The sequence below is a fragment of the Populus alba genome, chromosome 10 (genome assembly GCF_005239225.2).
Source record: "Populus alba chromosome 10, ASM523922v2, whole genome shotgun sequence".
NCBI lineage: Eukaryota > Viridiplantae > Streptophyta > Magnoliopsida > Malpighiales > Salicaceae > Populus > Populus alba.
In genome coordinates, this window is record NC_133293.1 from 9591154 (window position 1) to 9611374 (window position 20221).

Below are 20221 nucleotides of genomic sequence, written 5' to 3' on the forward strand. Positions count from 1 at the left end.
AGGAGTCAGTCGCTGGCGGTGGTGTGGCTCGTGCACGGAGGCTCCTGGCGGCGGCGCTGCGGCTGTTCGGTTCGCTCTCTCTCTTCGGTCTCCCTCTCTCTCTTCGGGTCTCCCGGTTTTTTCTTCACCTTTCTCTTCGGTTTTCTTCTATATTTATAGGGGCAGAACGGGTGGGAGACCATGGTTAGTGCGCCTTCAATCACGCAACGGCTGGTCGGCCATTGACGCTTTCGGTGGTGGTGGTGGGGGCGAGGAGAGAGAGAGACGCGGGAGATTTTTCAAAATTTTTTACCTTCTGTTCTGCTACAAACGGGGGGGGAAGGAGATGATGAACAGTGTCGTTCAAAACGACACCGTTCTGCTTTCCTTTTTTTTTTTTTTTTTTGTATATGAAACGACGTCGTTTTGAATAAAACGCGCCGTTTCATTTAAGTGGCCAAACTTCAAATCAGTCCTCCAAATTCGGTCCCCCGCCCTTCTTGTTGGCCGCCTTTTTCATTTTGGTCCTTGGCATCTGATTTATGCAATTTAGCCCCTCAATTGATTAATAAACTTTCAATTTCTTCAATTAGGCCCCTGAACCGAAAAATTAGCAGCCCCTCCATTTACGCCTCTTCCAATTTGGTCCCTGGTTTCGGATTTTCTCAATTAAGTCCTTAATTGGCCCTTAAACTTCAATTTTTATGCAATTAAGCCCCTGATTTGGCCTAATAAATTCCTAAAAAATATATTTTGGTCCCAGAACTTAAATTTCTCCAAATTAAAGCCCAAATTGACTTAAAAATCAATTTTTCTTGGAATCAAATCTTCTATAAATTCAAATAAAAATCCAATTAAGTCCATAAAAATCCAATTAAGCCCATAAAAATCCAAATTTGGGCTTTTCTCCCTAAAATTCAAATTTTCCTTCTCAATAGGGCTTTCATCCTTCAAGAATATACTGTCAAAAATTTAATCCTTGTATTTTTAAATTCCTTGACCAATTTTCTGACTTTTTTCGGGCGCTTCTGCCTCTTTTGGCTATTTATTTTATTTTTTTCAGGGGGACCCAAAAATGGGTTACAACAGATGCCCCCTCTTTATAATACTTACGGAGCATGGGTTTTGCGCAGTAAGTGTTATAAAGATAAACCCAAAACGGAACTCCCGAAACTGATCTGTTCGAAGCTTAATTGATCTGAAACTTTGTCTTTTATAACAATCCTCCTTAGCCCAAAAACTATGATCAAAACTTAGTTATCTCGAGATCCTTATCCATCGATCCTCTGAATTCTTACTTTAGTTTGATCAACATGGAAATCCATCCGAGATCCCATCTGGTGATCTCCTTTAACCTGGAATCCCAACCGGCGATTCCTTTACAAAAAAAATATGTGTGTGGTCTTATTATGATGGGTGACCTGCCCGAATGGAAAAGGGAAAGAGTGGTCTCATTCTTTGGGTGACCTACCCAGGGGGAAGAATGGCCTCATTCTTATGGGTGACCTACCCAGATAAAAAAAAAAAATGGAGAATGGTCTCATTGTATGGGTGACCTACCCAGAAAAAATATGGTCTCATTGTGATGGGTGACCTACCCAGAAAAAGGAAGAGTGGTCTCATTCTTTGGGTGACCTACCCAGGGGAAGGAATGGCCTCATTCTTATGGGTGACCTACCCAGATAAAAAAAAGGAGAAGGGTCTCATTCTTATGGGTGACCTACCCAGAAAAAAAATATGGTCTCATTGTGATGGGTGACCTACCCAGAAAAAGGAAGAGTGGTCTCATTCTTTGGGTGACCTACCCAGGGGAAGGAATGGCCTCATTCTTATGGGTGACCTACCCAGATAAAAAAAATGGAGAAGGGTCTCATTCTTATGGGTGACCTACCCAGAAAAAAAATATGGTCTCATTGTGATGGGTGACCTACCCAGAAAAAGGAAGAGTGGTCTCATTCTTTGGGTGACCTACCCAGGGGAAGGAATGGCCTCATTCTTATGGGTGACCTACCCAGATAAAAAATGGAGAATGGTCTCATTCTTATGGGTGACCTACCCAGAAAAGTATGGTCTCATTGTATGGGTGACCTACCCAGAAAAATGATGGTCTCATTGTATGGGTGACCTACCCAGGAAAAATGGTGGTCTCATTGTATGGGTGACCTACCCAAGGAAAAATGATGGTCTCATTGTATGGGTGACCTACCCAGAGAAATATGATGGTCTCATTGTATGGGTGACCTACCCAGGAAAAAAAATTATGATGGTCTCATTGTATGGGTGACCTACCCAGGGGGAAGAATTCTTAGTAAACTCCAATGCTTTTCTAAGAAATGGTTTCAATATGAGGTCCCTTCTGGTGACCTTTCTTGATGAATGTCAAAGTACGAGATCCCTTCTGGCGATCTTAGATAACTTGGAATCCCATCTGACGATTCCTTTTATTACCAACATGAAATATGAGGTCCCATCTGGCGACCTCCAAATAGCGAAACACGAGATCCCTTCTGGCGATCTCAAACAACTTGGAATCCCATCTGGCGATTCCTCTTAACAAACATGAGATATGAGGTCCCATCCGGCGACCTCCAAATACGAGATCCCTTCTAGCGATCTCCATCAACTTGGAATCCCATCTGGCAATTCCTTTTATTCAAACATGAAATATGAGGTCCCTTCTGGCGACCTTCATCGAAATACGAGATCCCTCCTGGCGATCTCAAACAAATTGGAATCCCATCTGGCGATTCCCTTTTATTCAAAGCTGAAATATGAGGTCCCTCCGGGCGACCTTTATCGAAATACGAGATCCCTTCTGGCGATCTCTTTTCACCAAAAAACTTGGAATCCTATCTGGCGATTCCCTTTTACTGATTGCTATCGATGTCGTTTTCCTGCTGGCAGTATTTGAAAAATATTATCTTCTCTTCTTGTTGTTCTAGAATCAACTCAATGATTCTTTCTTTGTCCATAATCTTGTTGGAATGCGCTAAGATCTCCCCCTGTAACGATCCAAAAAACATACATGCAATGATTTATGATTAGATGCAATGCATGCATTCGTACCTGGTTTTGAAACATAGGCCCCATCCTCTTCTTCTAGTTCATGAGACTCCCTCTTAACATGAACTTTGCTTTTGAAGACGCATGCTGGATTCATCTCTCGTGTTGCCTATCATATTCTTGGAGAAGAAGTCTTTGACTTTCTTCAAGTAGTCTTTTTCTCAAAATGTATGACTTGTATTTGCCTCTTTGTCATGCTTTTGTCAAATGCTTTAGCTTGGTTTTCAAATCTATAGGCTTTCGTAAAACTTTTCATAAAACATCTCGTCTTGCCCCCAGTGTAGGGGTGCGATATTAGTCTGGGCTTTTATATAGAGAAGTAATTCATTCAGCCAGTGATAAACATTTTTTTTTTTTTTATCTTGAAAGAAAATTTACAGGTGATGTATTAATTCAAAGGTGAGGTTGTATTTCAAAGGTAGCTTTTTCTTAAATTTCATATTAAACCATTTTATGATACTTTATTTTGTAACTACTCAAACTTGTTCAAAAAAGTGCATAATCTCATCATTTATTTAAAGAAAAAGGTAGGCTCAAACACAAAAATCTGGCTGACAAAATGAGCCCTGAATGCTCACTAGAGAAAATAAAAGCAATGACAAAAGCAATGACAAAAACATGCTAAGGCAAATAAAGTTGTTTTTACATTTTGAAAACTACGAGAAGTTCTTGGGTCAACCCGTTCTGAAACTTCTTCTAGTATGTGGAAAGTGAACCGAGGCAATGCTTCATCTTCCTTCCCTACTTGCGTTTCCTTGTCTTCTCCTTCGATCTCGCCTTCTTCATTATTGACGACTCTTGACCAAGGTTTTCCAACCTTTATCCCCTATCACTTTTGTCATGACCAGGCAATGGATTTGAACTGATATTGGGTGTGTCTTCAAACGACACCCCATCCTATCTTGATGAGCTTCAACAACTTGTTCCTGAAACCATAGCACGTTTCAAGACAATGCCCGGGAATACCAGCATGGTACTCGTAATTCAAACTCGGGCTTATACCAAATGGGAAATGGTGGCTGTAGTGGTAATGTAGGGATAGGAGCTATTTGTCCAATGCTCAGTAGTTTGGCATATATGTCCTTCAGAGGCATGGGTAATGGCGGTAGTTGTTCTGAAATGTATCTTGTGTTTGGTCTTTGGTGTTGTTTTAGGTGTTTGACTGGCCATTTGCTCGATTAGGGGAAAAAAGGTTTGTTAAAGTTTATGTGGGCCACATGGGAGGTAGGTATTTGTGGGTTATATGAATCTGTTATCTTGTCATTGGACCCACCTTCGAAGTTGTTAACGGGACCTTTCAATTTTCTTCCGAAAAAACCCTTTGTCTCCGATGGTTCAATTATGCGTTCAGCTTTAATCCCTTGCTCTATTCTTCTTCCGCTATGCGTACAACATCATAGAAATGTTGAGATGAGCTACCCATTAAATGCTCATAGTAGGGTGCCTTGAATGTGTTGGCGAACAAAGTCACCATCTCCGTTTCTATCAAAGGGGGTTGCACATGTATGGCCTCGTCCTCCACCTTTGCGCATAAGCCCTTACTGATTCTTGGCTTCTCTTTTCCATTGATATAAGACTCATTCGATCTGGAGCAATTTCCAAATTGAACTTGTATTGCTTAAGGAAAGCCTCAACTAAATCCTTCCATTTCTTGATCTTGGCATTATCCAATCTCATGTACCAACTTAGCGCCGACCCCGATAGACTATCTTGGAAAAAGTAGATCAGTAACTGATCGTCATGAATCACCTCAGCCATCTTATTGCAATAAGATCGAAGGTGAGTGTTTGGGCATTCCAACCCAGTGTACTTTATAAACTCTGGTATCCTAAATTTTTTTGGTACCGTGATGTTTGGTACCAAGCATATTTCAGATGCTCGCATGGGGTCAAACCAGTCATTTCCCTCGACTGCTCTTAACCTTTCTTCCAAGGCTGATATCTTGTCATCGTTCATAAATCTGGTGGACCTATTATCGGGAGGCCTTTCCACAGTGATGTGAGCTTGAGGGGGCTGAATGGGAATGGTAGGCGCAAAGTGCTGCCCTGTCACTGAATCTGCCCCCAAAGTTTTGAGATGCCCCCGGAACATGAACTGATGGTGCTCCTATAGGTGGTTGGGTAGACGTTCCCTCCCCGTTTTTGGCTCTTAAAAGTTGCTCAAGCAGATTGGTCAGTCGAGAAACTTCATTTTTCACGGATTCGAACTCGGTCTGGTAGTGCGACTCTAAGTGAGCTCTTTCTTCGTTTTCCATTCTTGATCTGGATCGGGTTTGGTGGACTCTGGATGTGGGACCTATGTTTCACGATTTGGCGATGCATGCATAGATGTGTGAGAAAAATGTATGATTGCGATGGATACATGATTGAAAAATGCCATTTCGTGATGATTTAGTGATGATGGCCATTTCGTTCACAAGTCCTGCAATTCAAAATGCAATGGGGTTTAGATTTTGTTTGGATGCAAAAGATTGTTGGAACATACACCCTAAGGATAGGTTCTAATTTCTCTATGTGAGACATAGGGTAGGTTTACTAATGGGTCTCTAAAAGAGGGTCTCTTGCTGTTCCAGTGATCAGCCTTCGTAAAGGCGATATGGAGGTCTAGCAGATAGTGGGATGGTACATGTACCAATCACAATCAGTCTAAACACTCAGCAAAGAGTTGGGGTTTACACAAACTTAAACCTTGACTCAAGTCATAAGGCAAGCTGCTAGTCCCCCACTTAAACTTAAAGTTACATGTGTGTGCACTCCAAAATATAATAAAAATAATAAAGTGATGCATGACTATGCCATGTATGATAGAATGTAAAGATATATGCTAAAGCTTTTAAACAAAGTATCATAATAAATAATAATAAAATAAAAAAACAAAAACCAATAACACATAACACAAACAAACAAACAAATCAAGCTTAGTCCAAGGGTCCCCAGTGGAGTCGCCATCCTGTCGCACCCCAAAAAAATCAGGTCTTTGTTTTGCGACATTCGACTGGCGACTTTCGTTTTGTTCTATTTTGCGGATTTGGTTCTTTGGAGTCGCCACCTAGTATTTTGGTCACTAGGAAACCTAACTGGTCTTTCAGAGATTCTAAGGTAAGGGACTGGTTGCGTAAAGGGAAGGTATTAGCACCCCTAGTACGCCCTACCTAAGGTAAGCTGCTTGGTGTTTGGTTTGCTTTATAATTGCTATGGTGTTGGTATTTTCTAGGCTCGTCAATTGATTTTGGATAGAAATCTAAGGAGATTTCATGTGCTTTGAAAGCTCATTTTTCCCTTAATATTTCAAGAGTTTGCGACTCGTAAATCGTGAAATAAAAATTAAAATTTTGAAATGTCCTCGATTATAATCAAGGCTTCTTTCAAGCATGTGTGGATTTATTATTCCCAATAATATTTTGGATATTCATCCTTTTAAGGATTTCTTTATCCAAACATTAGTGGTGAATAATAAATAAATTCCCTCTCCAAAAATAAGATTTTTATAGTTTTTTGAATATTGGCCAATACCCTTTGGAATTTTACAAACACGTTGTAAAATCCAGAAATGCAAGAAAATAATTTGTGTTTAAGAAATCAATGCGAAAACACACTTTCAAAGCTTCCAATATATTTTTTTTTTGTAAAAGGAATATTCAAAACATGTTAGAGTATTGGCCGTATGCAACACGCAAGAAAACACATTTTTTTTTATTACAACAATTTTTTTCTGATGAAATCGGGTATTTTTTAATACTGAATTTGTATCTCCACAAAATAAAAATACAAACTAATATTAAGTCATTTTAAAAATGATGTAAAAAAAAATCAACAATATTTTTAAGGAATTTTAGAAATTTTTGAAAGTAAAAATAAATTTATCTTTGAAAATTTCGGATGTCTTGACGAAAATCAGATATTTTAAATACTGAATTTATACCTCCACAGTATATAAAAAAAATACAAACCCCCTTTAAAATATATATATATATATACATATGAAAGGAAAATAACAACATTTTTTTTTTTTTAGATTTTTCAGATTTTTTAAAAAAATATTATATATATATATATATATATATAACATATAAACACATATATATTATAATTTATAATAATATATAATATATTATAGGGCTGGGCCGGCCCACATGAATGGGCCAGACTCAGCCCCAGAAAGAAAGAAAAAAAAAGATTCGGGCCGATCTCGGCCCGAATGACATTGGGCCGACCTCGGCCCGAGAGACAAAATTTTGGGCCGATATCGGCCCGAAAAACTCAAGTGGGCCGATCTCGGCCCGAAAACCCCTATGGTCTGGGCCAAGACCGGCCCAGACTTGCAAGGCTGGGCCAGCATCGGGCTGGCCAGCAGCCCCAGGCCCAGCGGGGGAAGAATTAATTTTCTTCCCCCCCGCCTCCTGCATGCAGAATGCATGCAGGAGGCAAACCTGCAGAAAACACAAAAATGGGGGGGGGGAACGTACCTGGCGTGGAGGAGTCAGTCGCTGGCGGTGGTGTGGCTCGTGCACGGAGGCTCCTGGCGGCGGCGCTGCGGCTGTTCGGTTCGCTCTCTCTCTTCGGTCTCCTCTCTCTCTTCGGGTCTCCCGGTTTTTTCTTCACCTTTCTCTTCGGTTTTCTTCTATATTTATAGGGGCAGAACGGGTGGGAGACCATGGTTAGTGCGCCTTCAATCACGCAACGGCTGGTCGGCCATTGACGCTTTCGGTGGTGGTGGTGGGGCGAGGAGAGAGAGAGACGCGGGAGATTTTTCAAAATTTTTTACCTTCTGTTCTGCTACAAACGGGGGGGAAGGAGATGATGAACAGTGTCGTTCAAAACGACACCGTTCTGCTTTCCTTTTTTTTTTTTTTTTTGTATATGAAACGACGTCGTTTTGAATAAAACGCGCCGTTTCATTTAAGTGGCCAAACTTCAAATCAGTCCTCCAAATTCGGTCCCCGCCCTTCTTGTTGGCCGCCTTTTTCATTTTGGTCCTTGGCATCTGATTTATGCAATTTAGCCCTCAATTGATTAATAAACTTTCAATTTCTTCAATTAGGCCCCTGAACCGAAAAATTAGCAGCCCCTCCATTTACGCCTCTTCCAATTTGGTCCCTGGTTTCGGATTTTCTCAATTAAGTCCTTAATTGGCCCTTAAACTTCAATTTTTATGCAATTAAGCCCCTGATTTGGCCTAATAAATTCCTAAAAAATATATTTTGGTCCCAGAACTTAAATTTCTCCAAATTAAAGCCCAAATTGACTTAAAAATCAATTTTTCTTGGAATCAAATCTTCTATAAATTCAAATAAAAATCCAATTAAGTCCATAAAAATCCAATTAAGCCCATAAAAATCCAAATTTGGGCTTTTCTCCCTAAAATTCAAATTTTCCTTCTCAATAGGGCTTTCATCCTTCAAGAATATACTGTCAAAAATTTAATCCTTGTATTTTTAAATTCCTTGACCAATTTTCTGACTTTTTTCGGGCGCTTCTGCCTCTTTTGGCTATTTATTTTATTTTTTTCAGGGGGACCCAAAAATGGGTTACAACAATATTCATTATATATATAAAAAAAAATACTCAATGTTAAAAGTGAAAAAAAATGTTACGGGCACAAACCTGAGTGACCTACTGTATCATGGTTCAAAAGAATTATTTAGTTATTTTTTTTAAAAAAAAAAGTGACGTGTTATTTGTTGGGGCATAAGATATGTCATTTATAATTACCCAATCTATAATATATACCCATCACTTTGGTGACTTTAAATTTATGAGATGTGATTTTTAGGTTAAAAAATTATTTTTCAAACTAGTTTCACCAAAATACACATATTAAATACTATAAAAATCTTTCTAGATCATCTATTAACATTAAAATATTCTAAAATTAACCAAGAAATCTAAAATCAACAAAATTAAAAGAATTACAATGGAACTTGATTTTTTTTCATACACGGTTCGGAGAAAAAATTTACTAACATTAAACTTTCATTGTTTAATGAAACTCATTATATCATAATTAGAGAATATAAAAAAATAAATTTTTAAATCAAAATAAAAAATTATTATAAATTTAGGGTTAATGATATATTATGTTCATATTTTACAATTACATCTTGTTTCTTTTAATCTAGTAATTATATCATAATTGCAATACTAATTTCATCTAGCTAGATAATCGAAAGGAAAAATAGATTTGAAAAAAAAAAAAGTAGGATAAAATAGTAAAGCTATGAAAGCTTTCCCAAACCTTCTAGATGTATTAGATAACAGGTACAAGCAACCGCTTGTGGGTCCCAATCCATCCAATGATGTGAGTGGGATGAATTGGTCAACGAATCCAAAATTCAATGAGCCTCCAAATTCGTTGCTTTCAACGAATCCAAAACGAACGAACCAGAATTGCTGCCCGACGGCACATGCATCAAGCGTGCGACTGTGGATTTCAAGCATTTAAAACATACCGCACCGTTCCAAATTTTACGGTGCTAATAACAAGAATACGTCTTTTTCTGTGCTTAATCATGTATTCATTCTATTATATCTATTTTTCATAACAATAAAGGTAATGATTTGATGTAAAAATTATATTACTTGCGAAATAATTTTCATTTTTTTATGAATATGAAAGAGAAAAGAGAGTATAATAAATATGATAAATAAAAACATTCAATTCTAAAGTTCTGAGTACAAGGTTACTTATTCTTGTTTTGATATAAAAATAAGTATTTTATAAAAACAAATAATACATGTATACTCTCTAAATCTTGTTTTTTTGCTTAAAAAAAAATTAGAAAGTGATTCTATTATAGTAACATTAATGATGGCCATTGGAGATGATCATCTAGTAAGTAATCTAGTAGTAAGAGTTTGGAACTAAATGATTTGTTTTTCCTATAATCTCAGGTTCGAATCATATAGTTGATATGATGGTTATTGAATGCTTATATGATCGTTGATTTTAAGGTCCGTGAGATTAATTGAGGTGCAAACAAGCTAGTTTAGATATCCATACTAATAAAAAAACATTAACGATGGCTAAATATTTATTACTCGTATATTAATAAGAGATAAATATTTTTTATATAAGTATCATCAATTGAGGGATAAATAATTTTAATATATGTATTAATAAGATAAAAATATGATTTGTTGTTAAAAATCTCTTGTACATCTAGGATCTAGGAGCGTAGGTGAAGTGTGCACTTTTTGAATTGGGATGTTGCATTGCATGAAATAAATCAAGGAATATACAACTCTTCAATGGTAGGATGCCTAGATTCCCTTGGCACTTTCGATCCTGACTAAAAAGCCTGGTTCAATAAAAAAATCTCAAAGGATCAGGTGTTGGGCCAGGAGACAAGCCTGGGCCCAGGTCTCCTGTTTTCGGATTCCCTAAGGACTCGGCCCTTTGCAAGAAAAAACACGCGCTCCGGGGTAAAAAAAAAATTGTTTAAAATATACTGATAAATTGTGGTTCATAACCCACATTCTTGCAAATATGGGAAATTATTTGCCTGGTTATACGGTACTGACAAGCCCAGCGGACCAGATTTATGAAATGACCGATGAGTGCACGCTGCCTCGTCTTGCTTCGACCTGTCTTCTTCAATCAGTGCTTCTGTCCGTGTCTTTTGTCTTATTATATTTTTCATATTGAATTTCGTCAAGACTCTGTCTTTTATTTACAAACACGCGATGAAAGTAACTTCTTTTACTTCCCAGGTAATATTTACCAAGCATGAGCTATCCTTTCTGGAAAAAAAAAAAAAAAAGCTTAAGCCTCGTTATCTCCCTCTTAATTTATTTCATGATAAATGCTGTTCTGGATCGCAAAGGAGCGTCCATGATTGGTAAAACCCATATCTTTTATCTGTTTTTTTAAGATAGAATACACTATCTCATCAAATTTCATATAAACCATGCACTTCAAACTCCTCTATTTGGGAAGTGTTTTTTTTTTAAATATATATTTTTTTATATTTTAAAATTGTTGCAATATATTAATGTTAAAAATATTACAGTGGAAGATGGGGCGGTGGCTGCAGCAATGCCGGTGATTGAGGTGGCGATGAAGATGGAATTCACAGCGGGTTTGCACATAAATTGCTACGTTTGTGCAAGCAATCACTCCGCAGGACAAATTGTGGCTATAGGCAGATGTTGGACAGGCCCTCTCTCGCATCACTCAAAGAGATCCAAAGTTGATCAAGCTTGTAACAGAGATCGTGACCTGACATTGAAGGACCAGCTGCTTCTACATGTCCCAACCATTCTAGAGTCCAGCACAAGAAAAGAGAGCAAGAACAAATTAGCTTTCTTTTTGCGCGTTTTGGGCCTAGCATTAAATTTGAGATGATGTTTATGGGGTCGAGGTGTTTTCTGGGATTACAATGGGTTGTCCTCAGGTTAGAAGGACACAGATGACTAGTTTTCTAGTTTCAAATTAAAAAAAACTGAGAAAAGAACGTAAATAGAACAAAAAAGATTAAATAATTAGTTCTTGAAACAAGCGAGACTAATTGATTTATTTCTCAAAACTCAAATAATTGCTTCATCTAATATAGACTAGCATTGACAATTTTGTAAGAGATTCCAAACGACAAGCCTTGAAATCATTGAATTTGATTTTGTATAAGTTTTAATTTAGAGAGCTTGATATGCAGATTCATTTGCAGGAGCCACTGCAGCAGCCGGCTAGGAAGAATGCCAACTTTTCTTCAAGGCGGACTCGGTGCAAAGGGTCTCAAAAGGAGTACGCCCATAGGCTAAAGATGCCTGGAACAAGGAAAACAGCACCGCCAACTTCAATTTGTTCAAGAACAGGGTAGCATTATAGGGTTCCAAATCCAGAACGCCTTTTAAACACAGCAAGATCCATTTTTGTTCAGGTACAAAATGGCATTATACGGTTCCAGAAGATTTTATACAGCTAACTTTGTAAACATACGTATATATGTTACATCATATTATCAAAGCTCATATATACACATATAAAATCCTTAACTACCAAAATCTTATCTCCAGATCCTAAAAATGATAATAACTTATCTTGCCATTACCTGAGGGTCTGACAATACGTCTTCTGAGATGTCAAAAAACAGATCATCGGTCTTACACAAGGCATAAACAATATCCACCATGCTGGGCCTCTTTGATGGATCTCTATGCAAGCAAGCAATTGCAACAACCATTGCATTCATTACACTCTCCATCAAGCATGACTGCTCTAAAAGAACCTTATCCATCCATTGTGTCAATCTCTTCACCTTCCTCTCTTCAACATTTCCCTCCAAAATTCCACTAGCTTCTGCCCACAAAGCCTTGCCTTCTTCGTCAATTGCTTCTTTGCCGGAGATTAGCTCAAGCAAAACCACACCAAATGAGAAAACATCCATTCTTGTTGACACCACACCGTCAGCTAAATATTCAGGTGCAATGTAGCCTTGGGTGCCGACAATGTGCATTGTTATGGCATTGTAGCCTGATTTTGCTAGTCCGAAGTTGGCAATCTTGGCTCTCATGCTCGAGTCTAAGAGAATGTTGCTGCTTCTAATGTCTTTGTGTACAACCCTTGGCCTGGTGTGCTCATGGATGTATTGGAGACCATTTGCAACGTCAATTGCAATGCGTAACCTTGCTTTCCAGCTTAGTTTTTCTTTCTCGTTACCATGTAACCACGAATGCAGAGAGCCATTGTCGACGTACTCGTAGACCAGATAGCAATTTGCATCCGCAGGGTCTATGCAAAAGCCTTCTAGCTTCACCAAGTTGCCATGGTTTACCTTCAAACAAAGGAAACAGTGAGTTTTTCTCACTTAGCAATATGAAAATGTATTTTCACAGGAAGAGAAAAGATCCCGTGAATTACAAAAAATAAATAAACTTTAATTTGGTAGATACTTGGCAATTACATCACTGCGCTATATTGGCTAATTAAAGCATTTCAGTCTAGATCTCTCTGAAATAAACTTCACCTAATGCTTATCATCCTTCCTCGTCATTTCAAGATTGAACATTGTCAGGATTGTTGCATTCAACTAATCAACCTCTTTTTTTATTATTGGCAAGGAAATTGTTTCATGGCCTTGAGATGGGGCCAACCAATATCCAAGTTCTTGCTCTGGGGAAATTAACAGGACGGAGCTGTTTAAGTTAATGAAAAGGTATTTGTATGAATGGTAGAAGTTGTTTGTAAAATGTATTTTTGCTTGGAAATATATTAAAATAATATATATATATATATATTAAAATTAATTTTTTAACATCTAACATCAAAACAATATTAAAAAGTTAATTTAAAACAAAAAATAATAATTTTAATAAAAAATAGATTGAAAATCAAATATTAAAAACTCTAAAAGCAAACAGCCAAAGCCAAACCAATCTGTCCAACCAATGGAGCTAAAAAAAAAGCTTAAGAATAAAATATATGCGAAGCTATTGCAGGAACTTGATGGCAATGGGATTATTCGTTTATATATATATATATATATATATATATATATATATATATATATATTAGCATTTAATTTCAAATATTTGCAGTTAGGTACATTCATTTATCTGCAGAATTAGTAAGGATATATCTGTATATAAAGACAAGGTTGACATTTCAGTATGTAGTAGTTATGAGGATAAATAGCTAAATTGTAATTATATAATTTGATAAATCTTTAACATATCCTCATATTTTTAATTATATTTATTATTTCCTCAATCAAGTTTTTTCACGAATTTTTTTTTTTTCATTTCAAAATTGTATTTGAGTTGTATAAGAATGTAATAAAAAACTCTCTAAGAATTGCTAAAAATATTTTAAGAAATATAAAGTTTTAAAATTACTTAATCATTAAGATTTTAAAGAATAAGGATTTTATTATTTTTTAAATCAATATTATATTTTTTTTAGACCTCAGGGATATTCTAAGAGCGAAAAATATAATTATGTCAAAAACTTCATAAAAAACATATTGAGAAATTAAATATTATACAAGATGTAATAAATATAATTAAAAACATGAGAACATATTGAAAACTTGACCATGGATTAAGACATCTACTCCAATTATTAAACCTGCTGAATACAAACGTCACTTCACCTAACCAATATAAAATTAGACAGTTGCACAATTTAATGAAAGTCATACACCGGTCACCGGTGTCGTTATTTTATTTGGATGTTTCGATTTTTAATCCCACATTTTTCTATATTTCTCATTACAGCCCCCGCGTTTAGGTTTATGCTACAATTTCCTATTGCACAACATATCCATGGCTACACAAATCAAACAGATGAGATCATGGACATCATCACCATCTATTTTGCTACTTGGGAGTTTAGGTCAAGACCAGAAGTTTATCATGCTAGGGAAGGGCCAGAGCTCTGCTCTGCTGGAGCTTGAATCGCTAGCATGAATTGCAAACTTGTGAAATATAAATTCTAAACTCATCTTTAATTGTGCTATAAAGGCTGAATCCTTGTGAACTGTAAAAGTATGGAAACAACTGAGGTTCATGCAACTGTGTCCCTGATCCTACTATTTCATTGGAAACCAAACAAACAGTGAAGGCTGGAGTATATACAGTAATTAGTTAAAAAGATCTTACCTTCTGCAATATCTTGAGCTCCTCACAGGCATCCCACTTCATCTTCTTGATAGCATAGGTCTCTCCATTTATGGACCCTTTAAACACAGATCCGTCAATCAAGCAATTCTCACCGAACCCATCAGTAGCTTCTTTCAGTTCATCAATCTTAAAGACCCTGTACTTATCCAAGCAATCTGAAACATCTGCCATCAAACTCACTTCTATATCCTTCAACCCTTTCCTTCCTCCATTGAACTGCATCCTCTGCTTCTCCTGATCATCTCTCTCAAAATCTCTTCTCTTCTTCAATACACCGTCTCTATAAAAACAAACCCCGCTTACCAAGACCAACAAAATCCCGGCAATTCCTAGTCCAACTGCTAATCCTATGATCAAACCTTTCCTCTGAGTCTTCCCAGAAGGCGCCAAAGAAGGAAAAACCGTTGGTTGTGCCAGTTGTGGAAGTTGATTTACTGGTATGAATATGGTATCAAAAGGCTGTATGTTATTGCCATTAGCATCCACAATAGATTGTGTTTCGACTCCAAATGTTGAAGCAACTGATGATAAGTTATCAGAAGGCTGAAACACATAAGATACCAGATAATTCACCTTGTTTTGCAATTGAGTTTGATTAGGACACTTGCAAAATATTGGAAAGATCACTTCTACTCCTATTGGGAGTCGTGTGGGGATAAGCGTAGGGTTAACAAGTTCAACAGACTGGTAGGTAGTAAGGTTTCCGAAGGATTCAGTTGAGACAAGGTAGAAAGTGTCATCTGGCTTTATGGTATATGTGATGTTTGCAAAGGAGATGCTAGTGCCATTCATGGTGTTGCAAGAACATGATAAAGGGACAAACAAGGGTTGATTGGGGATGAGAGGAGAGGCTGGAGAGGAGATGTTACTTGGTTTTGATATCATAAGGCGGCTAACCGAGAAAAGGTCACCGATTGAGGAAAGGTCAAGGAAGTTAGGAGCCGTAGCCCGGTAGAAGGCATAGGTTTGGCATGGAAAGGAACTCTGATTGGCTGTGCAGGTGAATCCTTGGGTGCTTGGTTGGGCTTGAAAATGGTGGAGGATAGTACTGTAATAGATAAAAAAGAGGAGAGAGATGACTAGATGGGATTTGGCTGTCATTTTTGGCTTGGTTGTTCTGCCTTTCTGCCTTGCAATGTTTTGTATTAAAGAAGACAGAGATTTGTATACTCCGTAGTTTAAAGAGATGGTGGAAGTGCAAACTCTCTCCTTGTTAAAATTGGATTCAAGATTTTAGGACAGTGAAATGGGTCCAGCTCCCTGGTGGATCCCACCTTCAAGGATTTTAGGTAAGCTTCATCGGATGGACACGGGCACCAAGCTCTATATGTATCCACCAGTTTTGTCTTATTTTCCAACTAAATTCGAATCGAAAGAAGAAATTAAGCGCATAGAGAGCTTGATTCGAGCTTTCAATTCATAAGAGAAGAAAGATAAGATAAGAGCCTGGTTTAGGACAAACTCTAAAACATCCAGACCCCCTATGCAAACTGCAAAGCTACATGTATATGGCTTAAGATGGCCGAATTGTATGACCTTGCAGTGGGGGAAACGTTCAAGCTGAGGGAATCATACAGTATGCATTTGGAAAAGTAAAACAAGATCAAGTCAAGTTGAAATTTGGAAACTAAATCAGTTTTAAAACTCATAAAGATAGTTACAGTGGTTTAACCATTTCACGCAACCGGATTTTCAAACTACATAATTTTCAAAAACTTGAAATAGATGGGAATCTGAGCTGACAACAAAAGATAGCGTTTTAAGACCGGTTTTAAGTTCTGGACTTCAGCTGGGAATAATGCGGAACTCAAAAGATAAGACTACACTCAAACACATCCATTTCTAGCAGGGTACAAAATGTAAGATTTAAGGAGATTCTACTGCAAGCAGCTAACAGTAATTGCAAATAACTGCTCTAAAGAATCTACACATCCTCAGCTGAAATAGCTGCTCTTTGTTTCCTCAAAGACACTTTGTCCAGGGCTAAGTTTTGGTTTTTTATTGAGAATTCTAACAGTAACAAGCTAACAGAATTCAAAATAAAAACTACAGCCGTCGCTCCAACTTCAGCTCTCAGTTTTGTGGCATCACAAGTGTCATCTTGTCGTCATTTTCAATAGAACACTTCCCTGGGTGACTTTAATGCTTCCCCACCAAGGATGACTAACAGAACACGACGAATCTTGATGATTAAAAAAATGAGAAATCATGATTATAATTAAAGATAGCATAAAAATTCCTAGTTAACTGCCTTCTCGAGAAAATGGTGGTGGAATTTGACTCTTGAAACGTCAAAGCCGCTCTTTAGGACTTCCTACCCCTTAAGAACTCTAGCATGTACCCATGGTCACACACGTAAACTCTTCCATACAAAAACATTAACCTGAAGCCAATTTATAACATGCTTCTTCTTGGTTACACATTAGTCAATCTCAACTTATTTAGGTCTAAATTCAACCAACCAGTGGTAGAAAAATAAACGTCTGAATTCTGAAAAACCGACTTCTCTTCCATCAACACACTCGCAACAAAAAAAGAAAGAAAGAAATCCAACACACAAAATATGGGCATTTGCTGTGTGTGTGTTCATGTGAAAAGTTAACATCATGTTTCCAAAACACCCTGACTTCATTCACGGCTTAAGTAACGACACAGGGAATCTATAGACGAAGAAAAGGTGGAATAAAATTGGGAAATATAAACTATACCTTTCAACAAGGTCACTTACTTACAGAACGAATACAATAACAATTCTTGTTGCCAAGGTAAAATTATCTCTTGGTTATGTCTTCCCTTGTTATGGTGAAATCCCAGAGGTCTCCGTATTTCTCATTGAAGTCCCATATGCTCATGGTATTATAGTCATCTATTAACTTGTCACGAGCTCCTCTCTCCATATTGTATATCTGGGGCTCAAAGTTGTGTGGCTTGTCGGGTTTATCCATCTCAATCACACAGAAAATAAACACAAATAGACCTGCTCCAATGAACAGATACTCCCCCTGAAAGATAAGATCAAAGATTAATTAACTGTGTCAATCATAGAATTGAGGTCATGTTCTTGATTTTTCATCCTGAAGAAGCCTGTCGACAGTAGGTTTAATAATCAAATCTTGTATGGAAGCTGAGTCTGAATTAGATTTTACCGGCACATTGAAATACATCCCAGCGGCAACTGCTGGAAGGAAGATCCATGAAATAAACCCTGCAAGCCATTAATGGTGAAATATCAAGCCCAAAAATTTACACCTGAACAGTTTACATATCACCTTTAAATAATTCTAATCTACAGGACCATGTAATCCAAAATTTTGTGGCATTTATTATACCTTGAAAACCTGTTGGGGGCTCTGTTGAGGTATATTCTTCTTTAAGTATTTCCCAGTATGTTCCTGAATAAACATCCCATTAAGAATTAGGTATTGCTTATATTTTTAATACATTAAAAACGTAATCATGCTTTTGTTATTGAATACCAGACACGTAACACCCCTAATTAATTAATTTGACTGATTCAAACCCTTAGTAAATCTTAGCAAAAATCTCATACAAACAAAAACATACTTTTGTCTTGGCCTTCAAAGTAAGTATGATGCCCATCCCACTCTCCATACTTGAAATCTTCCTGGAAAAAAAAAATAAGAACGAGCTGTATTAGCAAGACCAAACATTCAGACACAAACTAAATACACATACGCTTAACATTGAAGATAAAACGACGCATACAGCATCAACACCAGGAGTGGCCCAACGGTCTCTAGGATCTTCGTTGAGGTCAGGCTCAATCTCAGACAACCCAGCTGCATTCAATCTGGTTCTTGAACCATATTTAGTTCCCAATTTCTTGATGGTTCTCTGGTTAAAAGCACTAACCATATTTCCAATTTGGTTATTACAGCTGATTTTAGGGACTGGATTTGCCAACAGAATTGAGAGTGATGAACTCGCTGCCATTTTTGTTTTTTTTTTTTTGCCCTCCCTTATCCGCTTCTATGAGTTGAGCTTCAGCCTTTGAATTAAATGCCCGCCTTTCATTTTTATCTCGTTATTTCTGTTAAGAAAAATGATTGAGTTACTCTGCTTCGTAGGAGTATTCGTGTACAACCTTGGATTCTTTGCAACACGTGTTCATGGAGTTTCCATTGTGTTGACGTGGCAGTTTATTATTGCGAATCGCAATAATAAACCTATGCGCAAGGGACAGATTGTTTTTTTGGTGAAAAAATAATTATTATTTTTGGATGTTGTTATATATTTTTAATTATTAATGTTAAAAATAAATTTTAAAAAATTAAAAAAATATATTATTTTAATATATTTATAAATAAAAAACAATTAAATTTTAATATCAAATGTGTTCCAAATCTAATTCACATTTACAAGTATGATTGAGGGTATTTTTATATAAACAAGAATTAACATGTGTTTTAGATATTTTATTTAAAATATATTAAAATAATATTTTTTAAAGTGTATTTTTGTATGATTTTATTATTAAAAATAAATAAATTTTATTTTAATAATATTTTGATTGAAAAAACACCATTAACTACCAAACCTACATTAACCTTGGAGCACGATCCAGCAAGCATTGTAAATAAGCCATGCATGAATTCACATGTTGCTAAAATGGGCGTGAATTCAAAATACAAAAATAAATTGGCAAAGGGATTGAGGAGGAAATCCACCATGTAAACAATCGTTCTTCATGGTAATAAATTAGCAGTACGCCCAAGGACACCTATAAAATGTTTTTAATATTTTAATTAATTTAAAAATTTTAAGCGGATGAAATAAAAATGAATTATTTTAAGTCCTTTTTTTTATGTTTTAAAAATATTTTTGAAAAAAATAAATTTTATTTTATTTTTTACTTCAAATTAATATTTTTTTAATATTTTTAGATTTTTTTATCCGCTGATAATAAAAATAATTTTTAAAAAATAAAAATAATATTATTTTAATATATTTTTAAATAAAAAATAATTTAAAAAATCAACACAACCACATTTTGATACAAGTTTACTTAACTAAAAAAAATCCATTTATAAGAGTCAATAATGGGAAGAACGTGAAAACGACCTGGAAAGGCTCCTATGTCAAAAAATATTAGAAGGATGGTGGGTGTATAGTTTTATTTAATAGGTCTAACAAATCACAAAATAACCATTGACTATCTATCGAGAAAACAATTATTTTGAAAATAATAAATAATGGAAAAGTAAAAGAATAGGAAAGGAAAGGACGGGAGGATGGTGAGCCGAGCGCGTCATGCCTACGCAAATGGTCCTGGGATGGACGCGCCCGACCAATCCATAAAAAAATAGTGTGGATCCGATAACAAAGGCGAACGATGCGTCGCCGCCTTTATAACTTACGCAAACCAAATGTTGCTGAAAAATCAGGGGGCGCTGGTTTTGCCCTTCCAGTCCTCATTTCTATACCTTTTTTAACCTCCAAACATCTTAGGATTATCTCAAAGGACATTTAATAATTAATCTTGAACCTCAAAATATATTTTAATCGATCCTAGAAACTCAAAAAATCCATGCTCTCCTCGGGAT

The 20221-nt window shown here is 36.5% G+C and overlaps 2 protein-coding genes across 2 annotated transcripts; both read right to left on the reverse strand.

The window, feature by feature from the left end:
- Positions 1–11859: 11859 nt before the first annotated feature.
- Positions 11860–16103, reverse strand: LOC118061521 (serine/threonine receptor-like kinase NFP). Its single transcript, XM_035074979.2, has 2 exons — positions 14637–16103; positions 11860–12811 (listed from the first exon to the last, which is right to left on the reverse strand). Exons 1-2 carry the CDS (start codon positions 15756–15758, stop codon positions 12074–12076), a joined length of 1860 nt encoding a protein of 619 aa, XP_034930870.1. The 5' UTR covers positions 15759–16103; the 3' UTR covers positions 11860–12073.
- A 1215-nt stretch (positions 16104–17318) lies between these two features.
- LOC118061523 (photosynthetic NDH subunit of subcomplex B 5, chloroplastic) lies at positions 17319–18678 on the reverse strand. The gene is made up of 5 exons (XM_035074980.2): positions 18384–18678; positions 18222–18282; positions 17987–18049; positions 17804–17862; positions 17319–17659 (listed from the first exon to the last, which is right to left on the reverse strand). The coding sequence occupies exons 1-5, from the start codon at positions 18609–18611 to the stop codon at positions 17429–17431; spliced, it is 642 nt and encodes a 213-aa protein (XP_034930871.1). The 5' UTR covers positions 18612–18678; the 3' UTR covers positions 17319–17428.
- Between the last annotated feature and the right edge of the window lie 1543 nt (positions 18679–20221).